The sequence below is a fragment of the Triturus cristatus genome, chromosome 2_2, assembly GCF_964204655.1.
Source record: "Triturus cristatus chromosome 2_2, aTriCri1.1, whole genome shotgun sequence".
In the NCBI taxonomy this organism is placed as follows: domain Eukaryota; kingdom Metazoa; phylum Chordata; class Amphibia; order Caudata; family Salamandridae; genus Triturus; species Triturus cristatus.
Genome location: NC_140582.1, coordinates 199,219,492 through 199,246,609, shown reverse-complemented (window position 1 = coordinate 199,246,609; position 27,118 = coordinate 199,219,492). Strand labels below are relative to the sequence as shown.

Below are 27,118 nucleotides of genomic sequence, written 5' to 3'. Positions count from 1 at the left end.
TACCAGTCTGCACTCGAACCCCGCAAAATCTGTGCTATTTCCGGTGTTCGGTCATCAGGGTCGCGAGGCTTGGGCATCGCGGTTATCCTGTGCGACAGTCTGCTTCAAATATCTTGGCATTTTCGTGTCACCGTGCCCCAAAATCTCATGGCCGCACCATATCACCCACTGATGGCGAGTCTCAATGGCAAAACAGCAATATGGTCCTCCCTTCCCCTATCCCTATATGGGTGTTTGGCCATCTTTAAGATGGTATTACTGCCCCGGATACTATATTGCCTCCAAAACTTCCCTTATCCACTCCCGCGCTCGTGGTTCGCACAGATCAACGCCATACAAAATAAATTCCTCTGGAACAATGGAGCGGTCAGGGTCGCTCTACGCACATGTGCACAATCCACATACTGTGAGGGGATCACGGCAGCGGACATCTATTCTTATTACGTGGCATCCCATATACTTGTGGTGAATGAATGGTGGCACATCTCCCCTACAGACCCGGCATACACAATATAACACGCGGCAAAGGAACGACTCCCCTCCTTTACCATGTATACAGTGCCACACGCATCGATTTCATGCCCCCCCGCAGGTAAAGTCGTGATACAGCGGTGGCGGGCTACAGTCAGATATATGGGTTGGAGCAGGAAACTTACCCGGGATACCCCACTATGGCAGGGTACATATTTCTGCCCCGTGGCCGCATTGGGGGGTTTCCGGGGATGGGACTTAGTGGGAATATCGACTCTCAGGGATGTGATGCGCGATACTACACTGAAATCCTTCCAGCAACTATAGGCGGAATATACCCTACATAAAACACAATTTTTCAAGTTCCTCCAACTCCACCATGCACTCACCCACCTGATTCACACGCTTGAGACCCTTCTGGAGTTCCACCCGTTAGAAGGCCGCCTGCTCATGGGCGATTTAGGCCTCCACAAGATCAACCAAATCTACCAGACCCTGACGACCCATACACCGACAACATTTGACGAGACCCGGCTGGCGTGGCAAGCTGACATCCCAGATTTGACAGATGACGATTGGGTTGAAGCTATTGCGAGCCCGCGGGGTGCGGCGGTCTCTAAGCGATAACGCTTGATTCAATTTAAATATCTGCACTGGGCGTACTATACCCGGACCAGACTCTGGCGGATGGGAGCTATCCAGTCCCCTATATGTCTGCGGTGTGAACGGGAGGAGGGAACATTCTTGCATACAGTGTGGAGCTGTACAGCGCTGCAGCCCTTTTGGCACAGAATTCGGTCTTGCCTCAATGAGGTACTCTTATGGGCACTCCCGCTTGACCCGTGTCAATTCCTCGTACACAGCACAGATGACATTGGGAGTAGTAAGTACAAGCAGCACTTATTGTTCTTAGCTCTCACAATCGGCAAGCGAAAAATAGCACAACAGTGGAAAAGGGCGTCTCCCCCCTACCTTGGGCAAATGGAAGACCGAACTCAATAGGTGTATGGGTGCCAAAATTGCTGTCTTCACAACTCGTGGCTGCCCTGCTAAACATAGGAAAATGTGGACTCTGTGGGCGTCATAACGAGGAATCGAGCTTCCCCCCCCTGCCATCCGCAGACCCCGGACCATTGTTCCCTATCTCTAATGCCCCTTGGTCAACATATCCCACACCTTTCGAGACTGGAACCCTGTGCCAATGGTTCATGTACCCGTGTCGTGAGATTGAGTGACGTCTGAAGTTTGTTTTGGCTGCACCACCTGCATGTTCATCAGGTGTTTGAAACTGATAAAAATGCTGGTATTTTCATACTATTCATCCTTTTCTTCCTACAGGTCATTGTAGGGCCGTTGCCCGTCTTTCAAATGAATAACCAAATAAAATTTGTTAAGAAAAAAAAAGCTCCAAATAATTTACAAGAGGCAGAGTGTTTATCAAACGGAACAAAAGAGAACTAACCAAAGACTCTGCGAGTCTCCAAACGAGGGGGAACGGATCACATGCTTGCTACCTGGGCATCTGTAATAAGCAGTTACCCAGGCTTCAAAAGGTGCAGAAAAAGACAATGTACTTGGTCTGTGCAAATTCATACATTGAAATCCAGCAGGAAATTGCACCGGTCCCTGACAAAGTTTAATTTAAGGCATTATGTTTGATGACCAAAGCACTTTATCGAATAGCCTAGGAAATCCGCTCGAATAAAGAGTTATCTGCGTAGTCATAATCGGTACTCTACCCAGTCGGCCCTACTGTAATTCCTAGGTACAAGTGTAGGAAGGTGGAATCTGACTATATGGTTGCCCCCACTTTTTTCCTGGTGTTTTGCTGATTTATGACTTAGTTGGACTGGGATCCTGCTATTCAGGGCCCCAGTCTATCTGCTTTCTCTCTAAAATGGTTTCCATGTACATTAGGTACATATCTAACTGGATTCGGGCGTGCCTTATAAGCCCCTAGTATATGGTATACTATGTACCTAGAGCATAGGTACCTCAGAGGCCTACCAGGGGCTGCAGCATGTATTATGCCACCCCTGGGAAGGACTCCAAAATGGCACCACAGGTCTTCTACTGCAGCCTGGGTAAGGGTGTGCTTGCACCCCTTATTGTGGTATAGGCTACCTAGATCATTACCATTATACAGACACACATAAACCTATAAGCCACTCCTATGGCAGGCCTTGACAATCCTGAAGTCAGAGTGCTTGGTTTTATGTGAGAGGGTGCCCAAGCATGAGCTGAGCCCCTCTGCAGCCTTTGGAAATACTTCCTTGTGGCTGTTCTGTGATACAAACAAAGTGATACCAAAGCTGTTCCTTAAAGATAATGAGACGAACCAAGAGAGTATACAGGTGACTAGTCTATGTAGTACTTAGTCGGATATTGGAGCCCTCATACAACCGTCTAGGTGTCGTGAATCACGTACCCATTGGGATGTGAAGCGTCATCATCGGGCTGCTCCTGCGTTGGGCCGGCTGGTGCAATGCTCAACGGGCTCTTTAGGAGCGCTCTTATGGAGATCTTTTTATCCGGACAGCCGTTTGGTGATTGAGGGTAGGGGGCTCTGTTGTGATGTAGATGAAAGAGTGAGAGTTAAAATAGGTAGGGGAGTGCCCACTGAATCAGTTTATTTTGGGGCCTTCTTACCTAATTAAAAATTGTGTGAGGTGGAGTGTGGAAGCCCAGAATTATGTGCTAGGTGGTCAACACTGCCTCATCTAGGGTCTGAGGTGGAGTGTGAAAGCCCAGAGTTATCTGCTAGGTGGTCAACACTGCCTCATCTATGGTCAACATGTTTCTCGCCCTATTTGAGAAATACTCTGGCGATTCATCAGGACCTGTTTGATTCTATCTACATTGGGCTGCATAACAAATTTTGAAACAGCATTTTTTAACAAGATTACCTGCAACTCGGTCTACCTGTAGAAAAGAAGACCAATAAGATTACAAAATGTAAAACATCTGGTGTTGTGGTTATATGGTGCGTCTCATATGCAAAGCATGTGCAACTATAGTGATGGTGCACGCTAAGCGTGGTGATAAAAACACACTAAAACCAAGTGATGTGAAAACTCCACAATGTGTCATTGGGTTTCAAGTAGCCTTATATAGCATCACAAGAACGTGCAGAGAGCACTTACCCTAGCATATTCAAAGGTTAGCGTGCTGCAGTTCCTGGTAGAGGACGCAAGGAGTTCCTTGCGTTCTGTAATTGTATATATGACAAGGTTGCTGGCAAAATGGCGTAGTGAAAGGTAAAAACTCCAGGGTGATATAAAACCCCTTCTCTTGATTTAAAAAGGTTATACATATATATAATATAATCACAACATATCTCTGTCTCCCCACAATGGTTGTCGTAAATAAGGCACACGTGGCAAAGATTAGGTAAAGTTATTCTTGATGCAAAAGGAACTCTCTATCTAATAAAGGTCTAGTCAATAATGCTTATAGTTCAAAGTAATTCCCCTTCAAAGTCTGAGGCCGTCCAAGTGGTAGAGGACAAGGTGAAAGATCGCTAAAAACGTTGTGTAAAATGATAATCAAAGAGTACTTACTAACGCGCCGAGTCCGCGTCTCCTGCTGACCTACCCCGATCTACCAGGACTGGGAGGTGGGGTGTCTAGTATCGCGGGGATTTAAATAGGAAGTGTTCCCATGGCTGGCGGCGGGAATACGCGTGGCCGTGCGACGTAATTGAGGCGAACGCCTCGGTACATCATGGGCGCCATCTTGGGTGAGTATCAATATCGGCACAGTCAGGGTGAAGTCCGATGTTATATCACTCTTGATAATGCACTCGCAGTTACGTGTGTTGCTATGATAATTAACACATGGGTAGGATTGGCACTGTAATTAAGTATCAATATCGGCACAGTCAGGGTAAAGTCCGATGTTGTATCGCTCTCGATAATGCACTCACTGTTACGTGTATTGTTATGATAATTATCACATAGGTAGGATTGGCACTATAATTAAGTAGCCCGTCCAAGATAAGTGCCGTTGACAATGGGTATGAATTTAAAATATGATTGGGGGAGATAAAATACTTGGACTCTTAGTCCTAATGGAGGCATCGCGGAGAGCGAATGAGAAATGGGCAAGAGAAGGGCACCTCAGATTTCTGATTAAGAAGAACCCAAGGACCCCATATTTCTACACTCTGCCAAAAATCCATAAAGGGATTTCCCCGGTACCAGGCAGGCCTATAGTATCAGGAATTGATTCAGTGCTTGAACCCCTCTCGCAATTCTGCGATTATTTCCTACAACCATTTGTCAAAAAAACACAATCCTACATACAAGACACTTCAGATCTACTTCGCCTGATAACAGGGTTACCTCCCACCGAGGAGATCAAACTACTAGTAACCCTAGATGTACAGGCTCTATACACCAACATACCCCAGAGGGCCACACTTGATGTGGTAGAGAGTGTCCTCAACCACGATCCCTGGGACCATAACACACCTATCAGTTTTATAATGGATTGCGCTACGTTAGCCCTAACCGAAAATTTTTTTGAATTTAAAGGCCAAATTTACAAACAGACACAAGGCACTTGTATGGGCAGCACATTTGCGCCGAGTCTAGCATGTCTCTACATGGCTGACTTTGAGACACGCAATATTTTCCATCACTCAAATCCATTCTCCACTGATATATACCTTTGGAAGAGGTTCATTGACGACATCCTGATACTATGGAAAGGAGAGATGTCAACTTGTATCGACTTCTGTAGTTGGATTAACACCCTAGATCCACACCTAAAGTTTACACACACAATCTCCGAACAAAACGTCCCATTCCTAGATCTGAATGTCGTTCTAAACAGGGGTACTCTCACCACGACTCTATACAAAAAACCGACAGACCGGAATAGTTTGTTACTCTATTCCAGTCACCATCCACGAAGTCTGAAGGAGAACTTACCTGTCGGACAATTTTTAAGGGTAAGACGTAATTGCAGTGACCTGTCTGACTACAAGTTGGAGGCTACTAGATTGGCTACTAACTTAAGAGCACGGGAATACCCAGAAAAACAAATAGCCCTAGCTAACAAGAGAGCACGCAATAACCATCGGGAGGCGTTGCTAGAACCTAGGACACAAAACCCAAGATGGCGCCCATGATGTACCGAGGCGTTCGCCTCAATTACGTCGCACGGCCACGCGTATTCCCGCCGCCAGCCATGGGAACACTTCCTATTTAAATCCCCGCGATACTAGACACCCCACCTCCCAGTCCTGGTAGATCGGGGTAGGTCAGCAGGAGACGCGGACTCGGCGCGTTAGTAAGTACTCTTTGATTATCATTTTACACAACGTTTTTAGCGATCTTTCACCTTGTCCTCTACCACTTGGACGGCCTCAGACTTTGAAGGGGAATTACTTTGAACTATAAGCATTATTGACTAGACCTTTATTAGATAGAGAGTTCCTTTTGCATCAAGAATAACTTTACCTAATCTTTGCCACGTGTGCCTTATTTACGACAACCATTGTGGGGAGACAGAGATATGTTGTGATTATATTATATATATGTATAACCTTTTTAAATCAAGAGAAGGGGTTTTATATCACCCTGGAGTTTTTACCTTTCACTATGCCATTTTGCCAGCAACCTTGTCATATATACAATTACAGAACGCAAGGAACTCCTTGCGTCCTCTACCAGGAACTGCAGCACGCTAACCTTTGAATATGCTAGGGTAAGTGCTCTCTGCACGTTCTTGTGATGCTATATAAGGCTACTTGAAACCCAATGACACATTGTGGAGTTTTCACATCACTTGGTTTTAGTGTGTTTTTATCACCACGCTTAGCGTGCACCATCACTATAGTTGCACATGCTTTGCATATGAGACGCACCATATAACCACAACACCAGATGTTTTACATTTTGTAATCTTATTGGTCTTCTTTTCTACAGGTAGACCGAGTTGCAGGTAATCTTGTTAAAAAATGCTGTTTCAAAATTTGTTATGCAGCCCAATGTAGATAGAATCAAACAGGTCCTGATGAATCGCCAGAGTATTTCTCAAATAGGGCGAGAAACATGTTGACCATAGATGAGGCAGTGTTGACCACCTAGCAGATAACTCTGGGCTTTCACACTCCACCTCAGACCCTAGATGAGGCAGTGTTGACCACCTAGCACATAATTCTGGGCTTCCACACTCCACCTCACACAATTTTTAATTAGGTAAGAAGGCCCCAAAATAAACTGATTCAGTGGGCACTCCCCTACCTATTTTAACTCTCACTCTTTCATCTACATCACAACAGAGCCCCCTACCCTCAATCACCAAACGGCTGTCCGGATAAAAAGATCTCCATAAGAGCGCTCCTAAAGAGCCCGTTGAGCATTGCACCAGCCGGCCCAACGCAGGAGCAGCCCGATGATGACGCTTCACATCCCAATGGGTACGTGATTCACGACACCTAGACGGTTGTATGAGGGCTCCAATATCCGACTAAGTACTACATAGACTAGTCACCTGTATACTCTCTTGGTTCGTCTCATTATCTTTAAGGAACAGCTTTGGTATCACTTTGTTTGTCATTATAGGGCACACCAAGCTGGACCTTCTTTCCAAAGCCCTCTTTCGCCCCCCCTCCTTTTTCTCGTTGAACTCTTGTACGGATACATATCCGTGGGGCTTTCTCTCTGGTGGGTTAACCTGTGTATATCCCCCGAATTTAATACTTTCTTCCGTTTTACATATCCTAACCACAACGACTGGTTGTTGGTACACACGAACCACGGTTTTTAATAAACTCCACATCATAGCTTCTATATCCCACTCAGAATATACGCCCACCATTACGATTGACTACAATGGAGGGCCAAGGACTGAGTTTTGGTGAAGCCTTTGCTGACGAAATCTTGAGTGCTCCCTCCATTCTTGGAACAGATGGAGGTTCAGCTACAGGGAGCCAATCGGAAGATTGGCAATCCCTATCCTCAATGAAAAGAGAATGGGTTAAGATCACCCTTCACGGAGCCCTAATGACCGAATATCTTAGGGCTAACATTGCTCCAAACGGACTAATAGTTAAAATCTTCCCCCGTATCTTTTTAGAAGACGGCCCGTTTAAAATCGACTGGTGCCAGGTCTCCTGGAAATGTACCAGAGACCTCCTTATCTTGATTATCAATACCGCTAAAAGATTAGCAGAGGCACTTTTGACGAGAATCCAACTGGCAGAAAGCACATTGAAAAGCGCCACTGCCTCCACTCTGTACAAGACGAAACTTTCAGAAATTAATAATGAAATGGCCGAACATCGTGAGTACCTTATGAAGCAGAAAGTAAAGAAACTACAGAAAGATGTGAGCAATTTTGAGAAAGAAAAAGTCTACCCTTACCTGAAAGAAGACTTTATACCACCTACCTCTAATAATTCAGGAGATTCAGCTTCCAACTCCTCAAGGCGAGGGTCCTCAAGTAATAGCAATTCTAGTTCCGAATCAGTGAACTATAACTCATTCCGCAAGGGTAATCGCCAAACCTACCAAAATTTCCCGATGGGCCCCTTTCAGAATCCTGCATTTTGGCAATACCCCATACACCCTCATGGTCCCCCACCATATCCTATACCACCACAAGGCCCACCCCAGTTCTACCCCCCGGTGTACAACCAGCCTTTTTTAGGCAGAGGTTGGGGCAGAGGGCGAGGGCAAAGAAGAAAAAACAGTCAGACAATCCCACAAGGCATGAGAGTTCAGTGGGAGGACACCCCGAGAACCATGGAGACCCGGAGTTCCACCAACAACAAAAAGAAGACTTAGTAGTCAACCTTTCCCAAAGACATCTTACCGAGATTGAACACAGAGTATTACAGAGAGGCCTAGGCTTTGTACCAACTCCAAAGATAGACCAGTTTAAACAACAATGCGAAATCCAACAGTTTTTCCGTAAGGTTAGGCTAAAGTCGTTCTTCAAAGACACGGAAATGACACAACGGACAGACAGTGGACTACACAATAAATCTACTTTTACCCCTCAAACTAATATGGTGCCACCTGAGGTGATTACTTTTGAACAGGCTGTACTTAAAGACCTGTCTCATGCACCTATGTCAAGACATTATAACAACATGTCAAAGGCAGAAACAGAGGCCATCAAGAATATATCTAGTGATACATCTATTACTATAAAACAGGCAGACAAAGGAGGGGCGACAGTCATTATGGCAACAACTGACTATGAACTGGAATGTAGACGCCAACTGAGTGACCGGGATTACTACACTCCAGTCACACACAACCCCACGCAGCGCCTTCTGACAACCATCACATCTTTGGTCTTCTCAGCTGAGAGCCAGGGTTGGTTAAGTAAGAAAGAAGCAGCTTTTCTGATTAAGAAGAACCCAAGGACCCCATATTTCTACACTCTGCCAAAAATCCATAAAGGGATTTCCCCGGTACCAGGCAGGCCTATAGTATCAGGAATTGATTCAGTGCTTGAACCCCTCTCGCAATTCTGCGATTATTTCCTACAACCATTTGTCAAAAAAACACAATCCTACATACAAGACACTTCAGATCTACTTCGCCTGATAACAGGGTTACCTCCCACCGAGGAGATCAAACTACTAGTAACCCTAGATGTACAGGCTCTATACACCAACATACCCCAGAGGGCCACACTTGATGTGGTAGAGAGTGTCCTCAACCACGATCCCTGGGACCATAACACACCTATCAGTTTTATAATGGATTGCGCTACGTTAGCCCTAACCGAAATTTTTTTTGAATTTAAAGGCCAAATTTACAAACAGACACAAGGCACTTGTATGGGCAGCACATTTGCGCCGAGTCTAGCATGTCTCTACATGGCTGACTTTGAGACACGCAATATTTTCCATCACTCAAATCCATTCTCCACTGATATATACCTTTGGAAGAGGTTCATTGACGACATCCTGATACTATGGAAAGGAGAGATGTCAACTTGTATCGACTTCTGTAGTTGGATTAACACCCTAGATCCACACCTAAAGTTTACACACACAATCTCCGAACAAAACGTCCCATTCCTAGATCTGAATGTCGTTCTAAACAGGGGTACTCTCACCACGACTCTATACAAAAAACCGACAGACCGGAATAGTTTGTTACTCTATTCCAGTCACCATCCACGAAGTCTGAAGGAGAACTTACCTGTCGGACAATTTTTAAGGGTAAGACGTAATTGCAGTGACCTGTCTGACTACAAGTTGGAGGCTACTAGATTGGCTACTAACTTAAGAGCACGGGAATACCCAGAAAAACAAATAGCCCTAGCTAACAAGAGAGCACGCAATAACCATCGGGAGGCGTTGCTAGAACCTAGGACACAAAACCCAAGATGGCGCCCATGATGTACCGAGGCGTTCGCCTCAATTACGTCGCACGGCCACGCGTATTCCCGCCGCCAGCCATGGGAACACTTCCTATTTAAATCCCCGCGATACTAGACACCCCACCTCCCAGTCCTGGTAGATCGGGGTAGGTCAGCAGGAGACGCGGACTCGGCGCGTTAGTAAGTACTCTTTGATTATCATTTTACACAACGTTTTTAGCGATCTTTCACCTTGTCCTCTACCACTTGGACGGCCTCAGACTTTGAAGGGGAATTACTTTGAACTATAAGCATTATTGACTAGACCTTTATTAGATAGAGAGTTCCTTTTGCATCAAGAATAACTTTACCTAATCTTTGCCACGTGTGCCTTATTTACGACAACCATTGTGGGGAGACAGAGATATGTTGTGATTATATTATATATATGTATAACCTTTTTAAATCAAGAGAAGGGGTTTTATATCACCCTGGAGTTTTTACCTTTCACTATGCCATTTTGCCAGCAACCTTGTCATATATACAATTACAGAACGCAAGGAACTCCTTGCGTCCTCTACCAGGAACTGCAGCACGCTAACCTTTGAATATGCTAGGGTAAGTGCTCTCTGCACGTTCTTGTGATGCTATATAAGGCTACTTGAAACCCAATGACACATTGTGGAGTTTTCACATCACTTGGTTTTAGTGTGTTTTTATCACCACGCTTAGCGTGCACCATCACTATAGTTGCACATGCTTTGCATATGAGACGCACCATATAACCACAACACCAGATGTTTTACATTTTGTAATCTTATTGGTCTTCTTTTCTACAGGTAGACCGAGTTGCAGGTAATCTTGTTAAAAAATGCTGTTTCAAAATTTGTTATGCAGCCCAATGTAGATAGAATCAAACAGGTCCTGATGAATCGCCAGAGTATTTCTCAAATAGGGCGAGAAACATGTTGACCATAGATGAGGCAGTGTTGACCACCTAGCAGATAACTCTGGGCTTTCACACTCCACCTCAGACCCTAGATGAGGCAGTGTTGACCACCTAGCACATAATTCTGGGCTTCCACACTCCACCTCACACAATTTTTAATTAGGTAAGAAGGCCCCAAAATAAACTGATTCAGTGGGCACTCCCCTACCTATTTTAACTCTCACTCTTTCATCTACATCACAACAGAGCCCCCTACCCTCAATCACCAAACGGCTGTCCGGATAAAAAGATCTCCATAAGAGCGCTCCTAAAGAGCCCGTTGAGCATTGCACCAGCCGGCCCAACGCAGGAGCAGCCCGATGATGACGCTTCACATCCCAATGGGTACGTGATTCACGACACCTAGACGGTTGTATGAGGGCTCCAATATCCGACTAAGTACTACATAGACTAGTCACCTGTATACTCTCTTGGTTCGTCTCATTATCTTTAAGGAACAGCTTTGGTATCACTTTGTTTGTCATTATAGGGCACACCAAGCTGGACCTTCTTTCCAAAGCCCTCTTTCGCCCCCCCTCCTTTTTCTCGTTGATGTTCTGTGATACAGCCATACCATATACTCTTAAGTGCATTATAAACTCGCAGTAAATGTTAACTTTGGAATGGCTGCATCAAAATATGTTGTGTTTGGTGTCAAACGCTTTGGAATACTAGCCCCCCCCCCCCCCCCCCACCAATTCTGGCGGCGGGGGTAGCATTCCACCCTTCTAGAGGGCGAGACATGTTCACACTGGCTAAACCCGGTAGGACTTTCCTGAGCCCTGGCATCACAAAATGGATGCCTCTGCCACAGACACGGGTCTGGCCTCCTGCTGCTGACCGAAACTCCGGCAGGGGAGGCCTGGACAATAGGCTTCCTGTCGAGGAGAGATGTAACTACCTCCCCAGACAGGCTGATGTGTATTGGGGCTGGGCGGGAGCACTCTCTGGTGCTTTGAAGTCCTGCACTGGGGGCACACTTGGTGTCCCTGTGCATACTCCAGTTCAAACCAGTTGCAGGGGCTACCTGCCCCTGCTCGAAACTGGACAAAGGAAATGGGTGTAACCACCCCTCTTTCCAAGCCCACCCATAGGTGGGGCCTTCGAGTTAGTTCATCCCCTAAACTTACTATAAGTTTAGGAATCCAGACCCTAGGACTTTAGATTACCCTGGACGAAACACTGCAACATATATCCTGGACCTTCAACGTTCTACTTCAACTAGAAGACTGAAGAAAACTCCCTCGGGGTCAAGGAGTGACTCCCCTGCTACTGACAGGTCTGCATCGCTGAAGCTCTCGCCGAACGCCGAAGTCTTTGCATCACCAGAGGCGGATTTCCAGACTTCCCTGAGGCTACCCTGAGTCCACAACTAAGCTGAGGCCCGTGGCTATCGTGGGTGACGTGGAACCGTGACCCATTGACACTGATCTTTTGCCGCGACAGCATCTTCCTGGTCCTCCTCGAAGTTGTGCTTTGGGCTTCGAGTAGCCCCAGCCTTGAGCACTTCCTGCACCGAAGATTGCTGGCCTCCACTCCACGAGTGACCTGTGGGCCAGTTTCAAGTGCGACCGCTCGAGGCTCCTTCGCGATCACTAGCCCGTTGGCTAGCAGGTCCCCACGAAGGCAACTCCTCTTCTACTTGGGCTTTCCTGGTTGCTCCAGACGTGTCCTGACTTACCCTCGCTGGGTGAAATCCTCAGACCTTGCTGGTCTGCACCGCAGTCCATTTTCTGAATTCCAGTGACTTGCCTTTGCCAAGGCTTGTTGGGTCCCTTCTGGTCGCCGACACCGCAGCACTCGACAAACTTCGTGGGACAGCTCGAATCCGGCTCGTGGACTTCGTCGACGCCTCCTGGACCTCGTGGCTGAAGAGTCAAGACACCCATCAACTCCCCTGAAACACCCGACATCTGTGGGCATTGGTCAATCCTGCCCTAGGTCACTGGCAAGTGACGCGGACTCTGTCCCCTCTGCTTTTAGGTTCCTTACATCCTAGATCCAGGCTTGGATCTCTCCGGACACTTCTCTTCACGGCAGCAGCAGTTCTTTGCAGGCTTCCATTGGAATAGACGACGCGACCCGACACCAAAAGACACCTATGCACTCTGCTTCCCTGGGTGAGGTAACTCTAGTACTCCGGTGCTCTCGTGGGGTCTAGCACTAGAACTACCTAAGTCCAAAAGGGTCTGGTCCTGACTCGATTAGAAGTGTCCCTAATCTTTAAATTTCCAACTGCGACATTGCCCATAGAAGATAACGGGAACCCGCGGTTGTGTTTACACACTGCATACAGTCCCCGTGGGCCCCCTGTGTCACTACCTTGGGTGGTTCCCTGGGGTCCCAGAGATACTAGAGGCTATAGGCCTAGTGTTTATTCCAGTTGTGGTTCTTATACCACTTTTTTGGTATATGGTTTGGTACGACCCTAGGGCCCAAACGTGTATTTGTGCTATTACTGATGATTGCTATCTTGTAACTTAAGTACTTCGAACTCCAGTCTCATAAAGAGACTAGAGGGGTGTGTGTTAACCTAAATACATATATTTTAAATATATACCTGGTGTGGTTGTCCTTTCATTTGATCATTCAAGAGATTATAGACTGGTAAAACAAGCTGCTTTACATTCCTTCAAGACTTAGCCTGAAGGCTGCTCTCCATAGCTACCACTAGGATAGCTTTCAATAAAGGTTGTCTTTAACCTATCACCATAAGGGGTTGTTTGGACTGATACAAGGTGCCCACTAGAACTAGTGGACAGCATATATCAGGCCACCTTCTCACAACAAGTATGGCAATAAAGGTGACAAAGTATTTTCCTTTATGGATTCCCAACTATGGGATCATCTTCCAGCCCCCATTTGGGTCATTCCAGGTCATTCGGTTTACCGGAAATAAAAAAACATAAAAGTTTATTATTCATTTAATTTACTAGATTTCCGCCTTCTCCAAGTTTCTCTTTTAAGCACCTTTAGCACCTTTTCCTTCTCAGACTTCATTAGTGCTAAAATGAAGCTTAGGTGAACGCTGAGAGCAACAAATATATTTTCACTCATTGATTCACATTCACTCGCTGAGACAACCACCTACATAGAAGTTTACATAGTCTGACAATCTCAAGGATTAGCAGCACCATCATCAATCACATAATTGACATTACATCTGTTCAGTTACTATTCTATTGCCAACGCTGTCCTTAAGCTGCTTCAATCCATTGCAGCGAAACCAAAGACAACACAGAGAGAAAAAGAGTGGCGGTTGGTCCAAAGGGAGCACGAAAGAGGAAGAGGCCATATTAAAGCATGTATAACACACTGCACCAATTAAAGCTATATGAAAGCACTACAGGAAACGGGAAAAAGGTAGTTTTTAAAAGGAAGAAAAGGTAGAGACAGGTGAGAGTGAAGGGAAAGTCCTTTAGATGAAAGGAGTTTTTCCATTCAAATCAAAGATTTATGTTTGTGTTGCAAAAACTACTAGACAAAATTACACCACACTTGAACCAGAACATGGCATTTGATCCAATTTAATTTCTTGAGAGCGCATGCACTTTATTACAAAAATTGAGAGAAAATGTCGAAGCAAGGTTGATGAGCTATTTCTCTGGCAGATATTTAAAATGGAAAAAGTGGCTGATTGGCCGATAAGGCCCCCCCCCTGCTCCAATTTAGAAGGCCCTAAATGGGCACTCCCAATTTGTGAATCTTGCTGTGAAAAAGATATTTGATGGACTTTGTGGGGGGCAAGGTGAACACATGCCAAGCACAAGAATAACTAGGTAATTGCCTAAAATGGGTGTAATATACAAACGTTCACCCACAATTGTTTGAGAATTGGTTGAGAAAAAAATGTTCTTTAGTTCTGGTTACCACCACACTGTTCATTAAGAGCATGTTCAAGTTCAAGAACCAGATTATGTATACAAAAAAAAAAAACTTAACAGGAGGTGAATCCCAGCCATAGCATAATGTGATCCATCATACACATTTTTAAAAAACCTTTTGCATTTTGGGTGCCAAGATTATAGAGATTCTGTAAAGTTGGGAGAAAATAAAAAGATACGGTGCTACAGGACTGGTATGTGCGCTGCAGGGTATGGAGGAGCCAGCCTTAAGAGTGTGGTTGAAGCTGCACCTTCAGCTACGAACAGGCCGCAGACAAGGGTATATGTAAATTTGACTTCACTAAGAATGTGCCTCTGTTTATGTAGCCTGAACCTAGCTACAAAGCAAAACAAGCATTGGCAAAGCCTACCGGTCTCGCCTATTCGAGCTATTGCCTTTGTCAATGTTCTAGGCATGTTGCACAGCAGTGCAGATGATGAGAAGCTTGTCTGAACATTTAATATAAAAATAAAGTTAAGATGGGGACTGTGTTATAAGGCTTTTCTTTAAATTATTCGCTGGAGAGAAGGATGAAAGGCATCTCAGAGGCAGTGCGTGAAACTTGGGGGATGAAGATGCCTTCCACCTCTTCCTTCAGCCAGCAAAAAAAACCCTGGACGCGGGCACTGCTGGCCACGTCAAAATTCCCCCGCAACCTTTCAGCCGTGCTGCTATGCCTAAAACTCTCATGATGCTCTACATAGGACACTACTAAGTAAGGGAAATAAACAAAATTAACACTTTATATGTATGAGGAGTGTAGCACATACAATAGCTTGGTGATCTCAAGGATAATACTTGCACACTGTATACCGACCTAGTGCATGCAGAGTATGTGCCTATTTTTAGAGTAGCATAGATGGAGACTCACACTCTATACTGCATACACACTGGTCCTGCTTGATCTGAAATAACCACAGGGATCACTTGGAGACATGTATAAGGATACATAGATATATGTAATGATGGTGTGATTATCTCTGTCTCTCCCATACCGACAGAGAAACATGAACATAGAGACCAAATGGGTAGCATGTAAGACATGTATGAGTATGGTGAATTGAAGTTTCACAACTGAATGCACATAAATAGGATACTAAAGGGGTCCTAGTGAGGTCCTGATGAAAGCCAACTAGCCTGGTGAGAGACTGGTGTGATGGCTGAAACATGTTTACCAAGGGATACAAAGGATACTCATTTCCTTAGTGCATCCCCACCTGTTTACCCGGCAGGGTGTCCCTTAAAAATAAAATGAATCCACAAGACATCCTAGACTATTTTGAATGTAGGATCCCATCAAATAACCACATAGCTCCCTTTTCTACCAAGGTTGAGCCCATCCAGATGCACTAGTTATCTGGGCAAGGACTATGAAGAAGTATGCAACTTGGAATCCCAGCGGGCGAGTCCTTTTAATACCATAGGGTGATCCACTTGGGCTGGAAAAGAGAGATAGGCTAAGCACAGCAGGGGTTCCCCCGTTGATTTTGTGTGCCTAAAACATTGACAAAGGCAGTTGCTTGCATAGGCAAGACACTGGGTTTGCCAGTGCTTGCTTTTCTTATACACTGCTTCCTGGTGTGCATTTTAATATATCTAAATGGATATAACTGAGCGCACTATGCATTCAACACACATGAATCTCATTAAATAAACAATGCTTTAATGAAGCATGACGTGCATTATTTATTTCAACCTTCCGTTTTCATTTGCCGTACGCTTACTGGTGTGTCAAAGATGTAAAAGCATTTGTCCTTGCACCGATAAATCATCAACTGAATCCACTATCTTTATTGACCCAAGGATCTCCATTTCCTATGGACCATACTTTAATGTGAAGATGAGCCATCATGTGGTAGTCCACCACAGTCTTCCTTACCAGATGCGTCAGCAGTACCGGGAGTTGCAGTTGGCTATTATCTCTACAAAAACTCAGATTGTTGTTTAAATCATTACAGTTTGAGTATAGTTCGCAACTAACACAGCACAATCATTTAACTTACAGGAAACCGGTTCAGGGATTTTTTGGAGAGGTCTGGATTTCAAGTATCACAACGCACGCGAGAAACAATGTGGCGTCACAGGGGGCAAGAAACCATGCAGGGTGGGAGGGGACGGGAAAAGCAACAACTAGGGATGGCAGGCGAAAAGCAACAACATGGGACAAGCAACAACAAAAAAATGAATCTGACCTTGTGCTCTTGTAAAGCACTCCAATGCCATTGGGCTGATTTTGCGCTACATAAAAAAAAATTGCAACGCAGAGTGGTACAAATGGGGCAGGAAAGGGAAGTAAACTGACTGCAACAACAAGCACACTTCTACAAAACAGCAACTACAAGGAAAAATGAGCTCCGGAAGCTAGATCAGTGGCAGCACACTGGTCAAGGAAGCAGTACTTGGGCCATTCTCCAGGGAAGAGTCAAACACACGAAGAGTAAGTGAAACCAGGACGCATTGCTCAAAGAGAAGTAGTGAAATTAGAGTGACGATGAAGCCAACTAATAATGGGCAGGCTCGAAGATGCCTGTTAGAAAACAAAATGTCTTGCAAGCGACAGCGCTTGTGCTGTATCAGGTGAGACCTAAAAATGTTATTCAATAGAAAGGGGTACATTACTGCAAGGAAAGAGCTAATGTCAACATCTATGACATCACAGAAGCTGCAACCCATAGCTATTTTACAGGTAATGTATACTAATTGGGATAGCCTTTTGTGGAAAAAAGTTACTTACCTGTAGCTATAGTTTTTCTAATCTGTAGTAGCACATTTATCTGCTTGAAAGCAGACCCCTTCTGAGTTGGCTTAAGATCCTCCCCTAACTCCCCTGTTGTGGAGGTATATCTTTAAAATATTTTTTTCTGTCATGGAGTACAGTGTGCATAAAAGAAAGCCCAATAAATACTACAAGTAAGGGAAAAACACCATGGCAATCGAAGACTTAAAATAGGAAATATGAAGAAATGGGGGTATAGAAAAGACTCATGAGTTTGTTTCGAAATGCTGAAATGTTCCCACCGATCTTCATTATTTTTTTAATGTGAACGTTTTTTTCTTTTTAATACTCAGATGAAGGAACATGTCTTGGGCCCCGCTTGCTGAGCTAAAACTTGATAAAAGGTCAAAGGATTACTCAAGTCTTCCAAGTGCATTTAAATATGGATGAAAATATGCACTGCTGTAACTTGATTACAAAAGCGTACCATGTTCACAAACTGAGTGAGGTCGGCTACATTATAAGAGGTAACACAGCCATACACCTGTTTTTAAAGTCTATAGAATCATACATTTCCTGTGCAACTGCAGCATCTTTTCACCTCTACATTAATCAACTGCAAGGACATCTACATATTGACAGCCATATAACATTGACGTATATACATTACACTGCATTGCATGATACAGGAGCATTTCATCCCCATAAAATGTGAACTGTGACGTCAATGGCATTAATGGACTATGAAAGTTAAGTGCATGAAACAGCATACGGTACACAAAGGCATAGCTAACAAATGGGGAACCCCATTGTTTTGAGGTGGCAAATCCTGAGCTCGATGGCGCCTTTAACCTATTTTTAGGAGAACGTTAGGCTCTTAGACAGACAAAAAACTTCAGTGAAAATTAGACATCAGACTAACCTGTACCGTGCTCTATTTGTTATTAAAGTCAAGTTGGTTTCCCAACGTCACGATTACATAATTAAGAGTTGTTCCAAGCCCAGCAACAAAGCGAAAGAATAATGCTTGTATATCTGTAAAAGACACATGCTATGTGGTTCACAATGCATCTCACCTACTACCAAAGTGGATCATCTAAACTCACAAAACTAATTAAATTAAAGCTCCCACTACATCTGCGTTTACATGCCATTACAATTGAATTCAACCACTAACATGAAAATATGTGACAAACTTCAAGAATTAAGTTGGGAAGATGCTTTTCAAAACAACATGGCTAGGTATAGATTGTAATTAACGAGGAATAAATGTCAATGAAAAAGGGCACCGAAATGGGGAACTGCAAATTAATGGAGAATTAGAAAGAAGAATGGGATAGTAATTGTAATCTTTTGCACCTCAAAAAAAGCTGTGTATATAACCCATGACAACTCCCAGTGTTCCACTTTCTAACCTCTTGTATCTGGATTTTCCCTGTGTGGTAAGCAACCCTAATACAGTCTCACATAAAATACTCTGTTTAAATTGTATCATGACCTGTAAACTGCACTTCTGGCATTTTAAGCCATCTACATGCCTGTGGACAGCTAGGGATGGAGCCCGGAGTAGGATTCAAGAGGCATGTCTGCAGAGTCCATGTGCACTGTAAATGTTTCAAGTGCTGATTTCGTTGACTGTCGAGTGTATATGTAGCACTTTACTGTGCAGGGGAAGGATCTCATTTTCGATATCCTGTGGGCGAATGGATCACAAGACTGAGGATGGAGAGAAACTGCCAGACAGGGATGTAGATCCTGGGAACATTCCATAAGTCCCTTTAGAGTGGAGTGAAAAGCGGTAGACTGCCCCGTTGAAGAGTAGGGACAGGCCCTTCTTCTCTTCTACTTCATTCTTCCCCACAGGTGTTACTGTAGACAGTGCTGTGTAGTAAGTACTTTCCCTCAATGTTTTTTTTTTTTTTACATTTCTCCGACAGTGAAGTGCCCGTTCCACTTACTCTTACTAATGAACTTTGAGTGATAAAGAATTTTGTTTGGGATCAAACAAAATGTCAGGAACTGTCTAAAATCAGCTACAAAGAAAATTCTTTGAAATTCAGAGTTCTCTGGGGCTCGATCCCAGGTCAGTGTGCGAGTTTTCTCATGGACTGGTGACAGTACTGTCTCAGCAGGGTGGGTGGGAATTAACTTGAGACCCAAAGCCAATAACTCATTGCTGGCCTCCTACCGGGCAGGGGCCATGCTATGAGAGCTGCAGATTGCTTGGAGAAAAGGGATAGCTGGACTACATTCGCCAAAGGAAAAATCTGCATTATCAAGTTATCAGTCCAGGTGCCAAGTGACTAAGGAGCTGTGTAAGGTACCTGGATGCTAATACTGCTGAAAAAGTTGACATGCATTTTTGGACGAAGCTAAATTAGCTATGGGACAGGGTGCTGGAAATATGCCTTGAAGTAAACCATGTAGAAAATGAGACAACCGCTGTGCAGGGAGGACAAAACGGAGTTCAACTAAGTATGGTGGTCTGGAATCCTGGAAGATGGATCTGGTAACTCAAGCCCACCAGAAAGAGAATAAAGGGGACATGAAAAGTAAGGTACTTGTTTAGAGCTGCTTTATATTGGTCTCACTTTTGTAAAGGCCCTGACAGAGGTTACAGGGTCCCATGGGTGATCAACAGGAATTGCAGACACATTTTGGCTCAATAGAATTTAACCAGACTTCCGTTTACCACTTGCGCGAGAGCCCATTGTGGATAGTAACACACAACTATAGGGTGAGGGACTATGTTTAAATCCATTATGAGTACCAAAGGAAGTTTAAGTCTCTTTAGACAGACGCCTTAGATTAATGTTTCAATTGCGTTAAAGCCTACAGTTCTGGTTTAACAAATGCGAATACATTTTCGGAGTCACTCGGCCTTTATTGGGACTACCTTGTAAATCTGTAGGCCTAAGTATGTTGATCAATAAGAGTAAATGTTTTTGCAATAGGCATAGTTAGAGAGAGATTGTGGTTTAACCATGTTAGGACCTGCAGACCAACCCAAAGCACCTTTGGGAGGTATCTTTGAAAGGCTCTGCCTTCCCTACATGGAGAACCGAGTGCTTAAAGGGTGCAAATGTTTTTCAGTTATGGGTGATAATACTACAGGGCAGCGGGACACCACTGGTAAACAACCTTAAGTAACAGAATGGAGGCCCTGTAACCTCTGGATGCCCTTGATCCGCCCTCCCCGCCACTCCTTGGGGCTCCCAATGTACTGTCAAACAGGTTTTAGAATAAATAACTGCAAACTACCTGTGAACATACTGTACTGTGAAAATTTTCAACTTTCCTTTTACCTACCATTGACTATATCACCATCTTGCAAAGGCCGTCTGTCAGGAATTCCGTGGCAGATCACCTCGTTAACAGACGTGCAGCAGGACTTTGGAAAATTATAGTAGTTCAAAGGTGAAGGATAGCAATGTCTAGAAATACATGCCTAAAATAAAAGATATAATACAACATAAGAATTTAAATATAGACACAATGAATTTCACACTGTGCGGTCAGTTTGTGTTGGCTGAATTCATTGCATTGTTCGCTATACAGAGGCATTGCTGATTATGTACCAGCACAATCTATATAGAATGTGTGCCTTTTGCATTACATATATTTGTAGGTCATAGTACATAATTAATACATCTTATTTACATAACATAAGTGGAAGAGTGTGTGTATATGACTTTGTACTTCTATGTCACAGTATGTAAATCTGATGAGTGAAGGTACCCATAAGACTATTACAATATATTTAGATATATATAAAAAAAATTGACTATATAAGTGTGCGCATTTGTGAGTGTGCATGTGCGAGTGTATATGATCACTTAAAAAACAAAGGTTAAAGTAGCATTAAAGTTCGGTGAAATTTTCAGTAACAATTCAATGTAAAGTTTTGAACTCTGAAAACCACGGAAATTCACCAGCTATAATTATCTCAAGTAACTATAACTCATACTGTCGGCTCTGCCCACACTTGTACGATGCATGTTCATTCATGGTGGCAAGCTTTTGTTTGCGGTTGTTGAAAAGTCAATAAACTTTGTTATTAAAAAATACAAAATGAACTATAACTCGTGCTCATGCACAGTTTTCTGTTACAGTGATATTATCAATGATGTTATAGAAGATGTCCTGAGTGATGTAATGTGTGGGGTACTTAGCAGGGCATGGCAAGGGCACGAGTTATAGTTACCTTAGGGCACGAGTTCTAGTTACTTGAGATAACTTTAACTGGTGAGCTTCTGTTGTTTTAGGAGTTTAAAATGTTATGTTGTTACTGAACATTTCAACTAAATATAACAGTACTTTAACTTTGATTTTTTACTGTAACTTTCGCCTTTTTTAATGTAAAGTAATATGTAAATACCATACGTAAATCCAATCCCTCGCCGCGCACAGCCTTGTGGCCAGGCCCTGAGGCCACCACCCAAATGCAGCCAACCCCTTTAAAGGCAGCCAAACCCACAGTGCTTGGCCTGCAGCTAACCCCACATGGCCTTCGGGCACGCCCAGCAGGGGTTAAGCCACAGGACCTGGCCCTGAGGACCCCCATCCTCCAGGGCCTTTTCTTTTTTTAAATGGGAGGGGCAACCACCATATACTCGCTACGGGGCCGCGGTTGGGAGCCCCAGGGTCCCTACCGCCTCCTCGCACGCAGCGGGACCTGGTACTGCTCCCACCCGGAGGGAGCAGCTACTAATGCTGCTCCATCCGGGAGGGAGCAATATTTTGATCTGTTTTCTTGAGCGCATCAGAGCGGGACGGGATACTGATCAAAAGACTGATCCCAGCCTGTGGGAGCATTTTCAAAGCTACTGCCGGCTGGGAGCAGACTTTTTGTTTGCTATTGCGTGGGAGTTTTGAAAATGCTCCAGCCAAGCGGCAGCAAACACAGGTTTCCCTGCGAGTGCCAGTGTGGGTAGAAAAAAACGCTACGGCCCATGGTGGGCTCTTCAGGACATAGTATATGAGCCAGCCCTGGGGAATGGGATTCCCGGGGCCATAGAAGACTCAGGAAGGGGTGCTCCCTACCACCCTTAACTTAAGTGTGCAACCCCAGGGGTAGGGGTCTCTGCCCAAACAATAAACCCCTCTTCCCCACAGGCTTTGGCCCACCCCATGTTTTTTTGCTTCTTTAAACTGTTGCCATGGATTTGCGGAACGTATGATATTTTGCAAAGCCGCTGTGAATTCACAACAAAAGTTAAAAAAACCACCACCAGGCCTAGGGGAATCACGGTATTCCTACCCTGCCCCGTTGTGTCTTTTTTTCTGTTTCCACTTCCTGGTTGAGGTGGTGGCAGCCAACAAGATCTAAGCTTGAGATCTGTTGGGATTCGCAGAAGCTCCAAGTCCCCAGAGATACAAAGTATTTGAGCAGTAATTGCTTAAAAACGACTGAATGGACTTACAGCAAAAAAAAAAAAAAAAAAAGGTACGATGTTAAACATGGCTTGTTAGCAGTGGTGGCCCGGGACCTGCATGATCAGTGGGAACCTGTAATAGCTATAGTGGTGTTGTCATGGCACTATGAATGTTCTATTAGCTCCTGGGTGATGGAATGTTTGTGCTTGAAGCATAGATTCATTCCCTGGAAGCGGTTGTTGAGATGAGCAGTAATAAATACGTCTTTAACCACAAATCGGTTGTGACTGTGGTCACTTCAATTGGCGACGCGTTTTGGGATTTACTGCTCATCCTCAGTTCGTACCCACGTGTGTGTGTGGAGTTGTGCCGTTTGCTACAATTTTTTTTTGGACCTGTGAATTTTATTGGAAGAAAAACTGTTGCCGATTTGGATCTAAGACCTCTGTTTTGTGTTTTATCTGTTCGTACAACCGATGGGACATTCCGTCTCGGTTTCGGGCACATCTGAGGTCAATTTCACTTCTGGCTTGACAACTGAACGTTGTTTTTACCAACAACGTGTGGACATAAAGCGAGGTGCTGGCCGGATTATTGGATCCTGAGCGGGTGCATGGGCATCTATCTACGGCCCTGAACTCGACCCAGTGGAAGTGTTTGGGAAAGCAAGTGTCTCCTGGAGTGTCATCGTGCAGTTTATGCACAGACGAGGTGCATGAATGGTGATTGCTGTTTGAGTGAGCAGCGCTGAAGGGGTCCGACAGTTGGTGAGCGGAGGTTTGGCGATCAACAGATCTATTTTTTTCTCTAGTTTCAAGTCGGAGGTGTTGGCAACATTTTTGGGTGGTGTCAGTTACATCTATCGTTTTTTTAAACTTGCTCGCGTACTCCCTGCCGTTATTGAGTCGCGCGCGCAGTCCATCGCCAGGATTCCATGGTGTTCGTGTCCTTTCGTTCCAGTTCTTCCACGCAGAGCAGCAGGAGCGTGCCTTGAGCCACACGGCATACGTCTCTGTGCGCACTGACGTCAACGCTGGATACGCTTCAAGTCTATTAGTCATCACACACCAAGAGGGTCCGTTTTCTCCACAATATCAAGAACGCCATGAAAGTGATCAAGTTTTTGGCATAAACAGTGGACAAGTCATCGGCGTTTGACAGTCAGTTGTGCTCAAGGTACTTTTTTTATGTTGTGCAAGTTTTAAAAGCACAACCAACAGACAACATTTTTTTTGTTTGTTTTTGATTTAATTGTTGTTATTCCTCTAGTACTTTAAAGCCATCTAGTGGATAGTTGCTTTAAGCTGCAGTACATGATTGTTTACAGCACATTTGGTCAAATACAAAGTACAAATTCAGGTACCATTTTGTAAATGGAAAATCGGCACATACATAGGATTTAAAGTAACATAAAATATTATATTACAACTTAGATGTTATTCTAATGGTCAGGGAAAAAGGGGAAAACTTACATTGCTAGTGAACATTTTGTGGAACGTTTTGACTATTGGTCGGTTAATTATTTCAGCCAAATTTTCATCATGCAAAACGTACAAGCACCTTCTCCTTTTCTACAGCTTCCAGGGGACCCACCAGTAGAGTGGTAGGTATGGTACAGAGCTTTCACGAAGTACTTAGGAGCCATTGGGGGTCTCAGATTCAGTGCTGAACGTAAAAGATTTATTCTCAAACATAACTTGGGTTTTGAGGGCCAAGCCGTACTTGAGCATTTACCTTTGCCAGAGTTAGCAGAGGGGGTTGAACCACTTAATGATTTTGACAAAGCAATTCAAATGTTGGAAAAACAATTTGATGTGGAAAAGAGTTTAGAAGTAGCTAGGCAGAAGTTCTTCACGAGGGAACAACAAACCTCGGAGAGCATTGTGTCATACGTCGCTTCTCTACGTATTTTGGCATCTGACTGAGTTTGAGACTTTCACGTCTCAACTCATAAGAGATCAAATTGTGGTACGGTGTAGAGACAAAAAAGTTCAACAAAAGTTACTAACCTTGAAAAACCCATCCCTTGAAGAAACAATTTCCATTGTTAAAAGCATTGAATGATCGCAATCATCGTCCAATGAGCTGAGATCAGATAAAGCAACTGTTGGGGTTGTAAATGAAAGCAAAAATAGTGCAGATAAGAATAGCATATCTGAAAAAAACACCAGTGAAAAAAATGGCAATGAGGTTAAAGGGAAGTCACAGGTTGTAAAACAAGATAAACAATTTTATTTACAGAAGAAGAATATGTGTTCAAAGTGTGGTTATTCTGCACATTTTCCTAATTCACGAGTTTGTCCTGCTCGTAATGCTTTGTGTAGGATCTGCGGTAAACAAGGTCATTTTGCAAAAGTATGTAATTCTAGAAGGAATGTCAACATTGTGTGGGAAGAGAGTGACAATCTAGAAAGTAACACAGAAGTCGTGAGTTCCATGAGAGATCTCATGTTAGTAGTAAAGGATGATTGTGAGGAGTGTGCAGACCCGATTGTAGATATAGTCGTAGATGGCAAAGTTTTAAAATTGCTTGTTGATTCGGGAGCACGCATGACAATGATCACGGAAGAGTTGTTTGAATCTGTATGGGGTGACAGACATTTGGAACCTCCTGATAGAAGTCCTGTGTCCTACGAAGGAAGAAAGATTCAACTTAAAGGTTTTATTGAAAGCACTTAAATGGTCAAAGAAAAAATTATCACAGGGAAAATTTATGTGGCTATCAAGGGACTAGATATCTTAGGGTGGTACCACCAAGCATTGTTTAAAATGACTCTTAGGCCAGGCACTAAGGAACCGGTTTCTATGGTGAATGAGTCAATAGGTGATAAAGAATATTCCAGCTGGGGAAGCAGCTTTCCCAAAGTTTTTTCTGAATCACTAGGATTAATCAAAGGTTTTAAACACCTCATCAAGGTAAAAGATGGAGCCATTCCTTGCAAACACAAACTGCGCAATGTACCTTTGAGTGTTCGAGATGACTTGGCAAAAGAGTTGGAAAGGATGTGTGAGACAGGAGTGATCGAACCAGTTGAGTCATCCCTTTGGTTAAGTCCTTTGGTCGTTGCACGGAAAAAAATGGCAACCTCAGAGTCTGCATTGACTTACGCAGTCTCAATAAGAATATCTGGGTGGATTCACACCCGCTACCCCGTATTGATGACATAGTGTCAAAGTTTCAAGGTTTCAAATGGTTTTCAAAGATAGATTTGTCTTCAGCATACCATCAGGTGGAGTTAGATGCATCATCTAAACACTTGACTGCTTTTGTTTCCCCATCTGGAACTTTCCAGTTTAAACGGATGCCTTTCGGGTTAGCCTCCGCTGCTTCTGTTTTCCAGCGCGTCATGGAAAAAGTTCTGATGGGTGTGCAGAATACAGTTGTTTTTCAGGATGACATTCTGGTAGCTGGTGTTTGCAGGTCATCACATGATAAGAGCTTAACTGAGGTGTTCAACAGATTACAAGATAAGGGTATTGTAGGGAACTTAAGTAAATGTGTTTTTGGAGTGCAGTCCATAGAGTATCTTGGGCATTGTATTTCAGGCGAAGGCATTCTTCCTAGAGTTGGATTGATTGAAGCCATTGTTAAGGTTCCGTCCCCCAGATCCAAGGAACAGGTTTCATCTTTTCTTGGCATGTGTGAATTTTATGCCAAATTCATTTCCAATTTTTCAGCTAAGACCGCCCATCTTCGGGAGCTTATGAAGAGGGGAACTGTGTTTCTTTGGGATCAGGAATGTCAGGATGATTTTGACACAATCAAGAATGAATTGAATCATTGTAACATTCTAACTCCATATGACTCTGTTTTAGAATCCATTGTGTCTGTGGATGCTAGTTTGGATGGTCTAGGTGGCATGTTGACTCAAATGAAAGGTGGGTCAGAACACACGGTTGGATTCATTTCTAGATCATTGCGTCCCAGTGAGAAAAACTATTCTGTGATCGAAAGGGAACTTCTTGCTTGCTGTTGGGCAGTTGAAAGGTTTAAAGGTTTTCTCTGGGGTAGATCTTTTAAGCTTATGACTGATCATAAACCACTCGTTCCCATTCTTAATGGTGTGCTTGTAAAAGATCATACGCCCAGGATTGCTAGGCTGAGCTCTAAGCTTCTTCAATATAACTTTATTGTTGAACATATTCCTGGGGGAAAAAATATTAGACCAGATTTTCTTTCTAGATTGCCGTTGCCGGTGGTACAAGAAGAATGTGTTGCCGAAGAAGATGAGGAATGCTTGATTGCAAGTATTGATGTTTGTAAAGAGGGGTGTTTCAAGGAGGATGAATGATTTGATGCGTTAAAAGCAGACTCTGTTCTTAAAGAGGTTAAAAGGTGTATCATTCAGGGG

At 43.9% G+C, this 27,118-nt stretch overlaps 1 protein-coding gene across 2 annotated transcripts in view; it reads right to left on the bottom strand.

Annotated features, from left to right (window-relative positions):
* The window catches only part of METAP1 (methionyl aminopeptidase 1), a 475,875-nt gene that overhangs the window by 95,956 nt on the left and 352,801 nt on the right, over positions 1-27,118 (bottom strand). For both annotated transcript variants that reach the window (XM_085641167.1, XM_085641168.1), the window contains one exon: positions 20,700-20,838. In XM_085641167.1, coding sequence (XP_085497293.1) covers positions 20,700-20,838 — 139 coding nt within the window. The remainder of the gene's footprint in view (positions 1-20,699; positions 20,839-27,118) is intronic.